At 50.4% G+C, this 6,428-nt stretch overlaps 1 protein-coding gene across 1 annotated transcript; it reads right to left on the bottom strand.

Moving 5' to 3' along the window:
• LOC119020743 (protein phosphatase 1 regulatory subunit 15B) lies at positions 1-4,874 on the bottom strand. The gene is made up of 2 exons (XM_037100317.1): positions 2,040-4,874; positions 1-522 (listed from the first exon to the last, which is right to left on the bottom strand). The coding sequence occupies exons 1-2, from the start codon at positions 3,978-3,980 to the stop codon at positions 310-312; spliced, it is 2,154 nt and encodes a 717-aa protein (XP_036956212.1). The 5' UTR covers positions 3,981-4,874; the 3' UTR covers positions 1-309.
• Positions 4,875-6,428: the final 1,554 nt, after the last annotated feature.

Here is a 6,428-nt window from a genome sequence, read left to right as displayed (position 1 = left end):
AGAAGTCTGAAACACTTTGAGACGAACACAGTGACGACTTCCTGTCACAGCGAAGCCGCAGTGACGACTTCCTGTCACAGCGAAGCCGCAGTGACGACTTCCTGTCACAGCGAAGCTGCAGGCCGAGCCCTTCAAATCAAGTGTCCGTCCTGAAGAGACCCTGAATCGTGTTGGACGAGTCCACTGAAGCTGCAGAGACAGACGAGGACTGTAGTGAGTCAGTCAACAGTCCGCCCACGTGCCGTCTCTGTGCAGTCAGTCCTCATGTCCTCAGGAGGACACGTGTCCTCAGGAGAAGACAGGCCGTCCTCAGTTGTCCTGGACGTAGAGGACAGTGAGGCGGCTGGCCACCAGGCAGCGGTGCTGTGGCTGCAGACAGTAGGCGATGCTCTGCTCCACCTCCTGACAGCGTCGCAAGAACCTGCAGCGGTCCCGGGCCAGCTCCTCCCAGGGGCCCCGCCGGTCCTCCTCCTCCTCGCCACAGCTGGCGAAGAACTCCTCCACGTCGTCACAGAAACGAACCTGATGGGAAGAAGAAGAAGAGGAAGAAGAAAAAGAAGAGTCCCGGGTCAGTTCTGCTGTGGTGATACTCCAGACGTATTCTGACAAAAAGACTTTACTGACGCAGATGAGATTGTTTCAGCTGGAGACATTTAACATTAGATTTACATAATAATAATAATAATAATAATAATAATAATAATAATAATAATAATAATAATAATAAATAATAATAATAATAATAATAACAACAACACTGCTCTTTATATCACTTTATACTTCGTCTACTACAGTTTTCTGATCACTTCAGTAACGAGTCACTTTGCAGACTGCTGACAGGCTGTTATTGTGATGCCTCAGAGACAAAGCAGCATGTCTTTAATACATTTATTATTTAATTGGCAACCTAACAGAAAAATCAACAACACATAATCAGAGAAATGCTGAATATCAGCCATCTGCATCTGTTGGACACATTTTACAGTATTAAATATTTCAGTCTCAAAGTGTTTCATCATCTTCGTCATGTTGAAGCTTCTGTGCAACGAGAACTGATCACTGAGAACAAACATGAAGAGTTCAGAGTCTCTTCAGAACAAAGATCAGTGGCGGACATTTTGTTTCTTGTTCAGTTGTTTGTATTTGACATGAGATGCGACACGGAAAGCACCAGCTGTGTGTCCATCCGAGATCGGATGTAGATTAACAGTCTAACTTTTAATCTGGTTTAAATTAAGAGTGAACACTTCAAGCTGCAGTTCTCACTGCAGCCACGGGAGGCAGAATATATTTCTTCTGTATGCAAGAAGACCAAACTGAGAAACCAAATCAGCAGAGTTCATATTTGATTCTGACTGTCATCTGTTTCTGATGAGATGCTCAGAGCTGTCACGTCTCCACCTCTCATTAAATGACAGCGGTGGTCACAGAGAATCATGTTCTATCGAGCTCTGACTGGATTGTGTGATTCAGCTCTGTGTTCAGGTGAAGTTTGACTTCAACCTGACCTGTGAGGAAATGTTCTGATCCGCGTCACAATCTGGCCTCCCTGTTACAACAGCTCGGTTGTCTCAGTGCAGACACACAATTAACTGATTTATTTGTCTTTATATCACACCACATTATGGGGAGTGGTAATATTGTTTCAATATAAAGAGGTTTTCCATCTCTAGTTGACCCAACAGGTAGCACTACAACCCTCAGTCTACAGTCACGCCGGCCAATCAGAGGCCTGGAAAAGTGCGAGCAGCAGGTCTGTGTTCCTGCAGACAGTAGAAGAAGAAGTGACCATTAATGTGTAACACAGGAAGTCCTGTCAGCGTCAGACCGCCTCACACTGATGTCAGTGTTTCCCATCTACACGCTGTCTGCAGGAACACGGACCTGAGTTTACTCCTCCTCAACATCATCACCATCTTCATCACATCACAGACCTGAAACACACTTTGTGTTTGGACAACACACCTGAGAAGCCGTGACACTTGATTATCACGTTAATTGAGCTCGACTGAGCTGTGGAGAGAAGAGACCACACTGACCTTTTTCATCGTCCTGCAGCTCTGTGAGGATGCCGACAGCTCAGAGAAGCCGCTGTCCAGCCTCTCCTCCGCCTCCTCCTTCCTATACCTGGGTGGAGATGGTGGTGCATGGGGGGAGTGAGAGGGAGTCTGGGAGGACTTCTTAGCCCTGGTCCTGGCCCGGGGCCCTGCCTCAGCAGGCCCTTGAGTCCTGAGCGGGGCCTGGAAGTTAAAGGGGCTGTAAGGGTCGGAGCAGCTGAAGGAGCTCCACAGACGCAGGCTTTCTGCTTCGTCCACCTCACTGGCAGACGTGGAGTCGTCCCAGACGTCAGGACCAGACGGAGGGGAGGAAGAGGGGAGGGGAGGGGAGGAGAGAGAGAACGGGGTGAGGTCAGGGGAGGAGGCAGGGGTGGACTGGGTAGAGGAGGGAGGTGTGGAGGAGGTAGGGATGGTCCTGGGCTGGGTGGTGCTGGTGTGCAGGCGGGCGGTGAAGTTTCGGGGGTTGTATGGGTCGACGCTCTGGGACAACGAGCTCCACAGACGCTCGGCCTCAGAGTCCAACTCGCTGTCCGACTCATCATCATCTTCATCGTCAGTGGAGTCAGACAGGTCAGACGAGCCCTCACTGTCAAAGCCATCATCATCATCATCATCATCATCATCATCATCATCACCACTGGACTCTGATTGACTGCTGTCATCGTCACTGCAGGGGCAGCCCATGATGAAGGCAATGGCTTTATTCTGGCACTGGGGGGGAGGAGCCTCCGCTGCTTCCTGTCCCTCCTCGTCCTCCTGCGTCTCCTCTTCCTCGTCCACCCGTCCTGATGAAGACTGTCTGTCCTCACATGTCTCCTCCTCCATTTCCATCTCGACAGCAGCTCGAGTGTCAATGGGTTGGGACACTGGCGTCGGCTGCTCTTCGCTGGGTGCCTTCAACATAAACAGCTGGCACATCTGGACGTGTTCCTCCTCCAGACTGGAGTAACCATTGTCCTGATCAGGGGTCAGAAGTGCCACCTCACTGCAGGCGGCGGCAGCTCCTGAACTGTTCAGGTGGTCGCTGATGTTGAGCCGCTGGTCTGGCGTGGATCCCTCTGTTTTCTGGACTGTTTGAAGGCCTTCTTTGTTGGCCAGCTCCTCTTTGTGCTCAGTGGCTCCAGCGTTTTCTCCCAGCATCGACCCGCTCGGGACAAACACACCGGGGGCTTTTGTCTCAGCTGCCGGCTGTTGTGGACAAAGCCGTCCTGTCAGGGTCCCGTCCTCAGCCCAGGACAGATCTGACAACAGGCCCTTCTGTGAGCTCTCCTCAACTCCCCAGAAGCTGCTCCACCACATCCTGCTCTTTCCCCCACTGCTCGTCCTGGGGGGTGTCTCGGCCTCCCTCAGCCAGTCCTTCCCTCCAGTGGTTTTCATGTGTTTGATTTCCTGAGCTGACACCAGACTCAACCCAACATGACTGAGAAAAGTCCTGGCAGAAGACCAGTGTCCGACCTGAGCCTGCTGGCAGAGGTTTAAGTCCATATCCTCTGCGCTCTGGATGCCCAGCTCCCGGAGAGAGTCAGTGGTCAGCCACGGTAAAGTGCTGCCGGACTCCGGTTCCATCAGGCCGGCGGCTCCGTTGTGCTGACACTGCAGGTAGGTCAGGTGGGGAGCCGCGTGCTGCGTCAACGGCATGATGTCGTCCAGCTGTCTTAAGAACTCCCGCTCTTCATCCACAAAACTGCTTTTAAATTCCGTACTGGTCCAACCGGCTTGTGTGTCGGACCGGGCCGAGGCCCGGGCTCGCCCCGGTAGGTACTTCTGTAGGAAGGACACCGCGGGCCTGGAGAACATGGAGAGCAGGCCGATCCACGAGCTTTCCTGACCGTCCAGCGCGGGAGAAGGCACTCCATGCCTGGACGGAGAGGGCGAGCTCTGCCCGCTGGATAAATGTTCCTCGGAGTTCATGCTTCTAAACATTTCGTCAACAAAAGTGCAAAATGTGAATAATGTGACATCACCTGAGCAGCACGGCTCCCGGCTGTCAGCTAGCTTCAGGTTATGTTAGCTGCTCCGGACTGTCAGCTAGCTTCAGGTTAGCTGCTAATGTGACAGCTGTCAAACTGTGTGCGGCTCCGGTCCAGGCTAACACCACCAGCTATTAGCACTTTCCACTCAGACACATCCACACTTTTAGTGAAACATCTTCCGCTCGTTTTACTCCACATACCGGTCGTCACAGCCAGAGGACACCCAGGAAATATCGTCCGTAACTCCGGCGCGCTCCGCGACGTTAGCGCTCTGCTGAGAGCGGGGATTGGACTTCTTTCTTGTGGAGAACTTGGTGAAGACGGGGACGGAACTGGGGGACACAGAGAGACTAAGCAGGCTGGACTCATGATACGAGGGAAGAACCCGGTCTGAAGAGGACAGAAGAGCCATGTTGTCTGCTGTGAATGTCCGTGAAGAGGCGGCGGCGGCGGCTGGAGGACTCCTGCGGCTTCACGGCGGTCTGCGATGCTAATGGGTTAGCTTAGCAGGAGCAGCTAGCTCAGCGGTTATTTAAGCGGAAGCGACGAACATCCAAAAGATTCTGAACAAAAAACACCATCTGTTGGCTTCCGGCTCCAGTTCAGAAGGTTTTCTATTCTCCTGCCGCCACTTGTGCTGCTGTTTCCCCAGTAAAGTGAGACTGTAGCCGCCTGTCGCCTCCGTCGGTTCGTCTTTACGCTCCAGCTCGAGATTTCATCAGAAAGTCGAGGGACCGTCGACAAAGAGTCTGCTGCTCCGTCAGGGAGCGTCGCGGTGTTACAGCCCCACGTGACGCTGCTGCGCCTTACATAAGGCAGAAGTGTGTGTGTGTGTGTGTGTGTGTGTGTGTGTGTGTGTGTGTGTGTGTGTTGCCACGTGTTTATCAGAGCGTGCAACCCCCCCAACACACACACCTGAGTCAGTAAATATATTTATAACTTGTATTTTCCTTCAGATTGTTCTTTACTTCACTGACCTGCATTAGTTAAACAGAAACCAGTTGGAAGTGTCCCGATTCCTGTCATTGTTCCTTTAACATTTATAAATGCACATTATCAATGTTTCTATTGATTACTTTATTTTCTATGAGAGGATGACAGAAGCAGCTCACAGCTCTCTGAAGAAGTCTGAGCCTCATGGAGATAAATGTGAAGGTCACCACAACATTAAAGGAACATGTAAAAGACTTCTGTTGCACAAAATCCTCATTTTTACTTTCTTATATTTCTGTTACTGCAACTTGAAAAGTTGGACTTGGGTCTTTAAAATCCCTCAAATGAAAAGTAAAACCTGCAAAAGTTAAAGTCCAGCAGCTAAAAAATCTGTGGACACAAACAGGAAACACCTTCACATCAGAAGTATGAAACGTGTCTCCTCCAACATCGAAGTCCTCCTGAAACTGAACACAGCTCCAGGCTCACAGTTCACTGTACAGCAACCACGCCCACACGACCGCTCCCACACAACCACGCCCACCCGACCACGCCCACACGACCGCTCCCACACAACCACGCCCACATGTCAATGGTTATGCCCTCATCCCATATTATGAAAAACACGTTTTCTCTGGTCTCTTTTTTCCCAGCTTGGGATTAATAAAGTCTATCTATCTATCTATCTATCTATCTATCTATCTATCTATCTATCTATCTATCTATCTATCTATCTATCTATCTATCTATCTATCCATCCATCCATCCATCCATCCATCCATCCATCCATCCATCCATCCATCCATCCATCCATCTATCTATCTATCTACATATGTGAACTGGTCCTCCCTGAGCCTGCCAAAAATAGGTCGACTTCTGTGTGGTGAAAGGAGATATCCTAGAGGGGGGCGTTCATCCCCGAGGTGAAGTTCGGTGTGTCCAGCGGTGAGACAGCAGTGTTTCGAAACGTCGTCACTCAGAGCTAGACACGCAAATTGTTCTGTTGTTGGTTGTATAAATCAACATCAGTGCCTATATTCTGTCCCAGCTACAGAACAACAGAAGAGACAGTGGTTGCGTTTCATATTTTAACGACAATGTGCCGGCTGCGGTTCATGCTAGCTTGTGTGTGTGTGTGTGCTAACTGCTTCACATGGGACTGTTTCAGTAACGAGGGTCAGTACAAAGCTGGCTTTGTCTCAACACTGACCCTTGCAAAAGGATCAGTCCCAACCATACCGGACCCAGCAACCGCACCTGAGCCATCAGAAAGTGTCGCCACGGTTTAATAGTATTTAGAGTTGCCTACAAGTCTGGTGAAGTCAGCTGAAAACTGGCTAACTGGTTAGCTCTGCTTCAGTCCGCTATGCAACGGTATTTGAAGCAAGTTTAATGTTGATAATATCACGATGGAGCTTGGTTGTCACAGTAAAAAGTCTGGAAATGTGCAGACTGGAGACAGAGA

Source organism: Acanthopagrus latus, chromosome 6 (genome assembly GCF_904848185.1).
Source record: "Acanthopagrus latus isolate v.2019 chromosome 6, fAcaLat1.1, whole genome shotgun sequence".
NCBI lineage: Eukaryota > Metazoa > Chordata > Actinopteri > Spariformes > Sparidae > Acanthopagrus > Acanthopagrus latus.
This window is presented reverse-complemented; position numbering and strand designations above follow the sequence as displayed.

What these genes read in the sequence shown, in the direction of transcription:
- LOC119020743 (XM_037100317.1), bottom strand. Translation starts at nt 3,980, where the DNA reads ATGTTTAGAAGCATGAACTCCGAGGAACATTTATCCAGCGGGCAGAGC. An exon ending in GCTGCAGGACGATGAAAAAG is followed by an intron (nt 523 to 2,039) that starts GTCAGTGTGGTC and finishes TCTTCCCATCAG; the next exon opens with GTTCGTTTCTGTGACGACGT.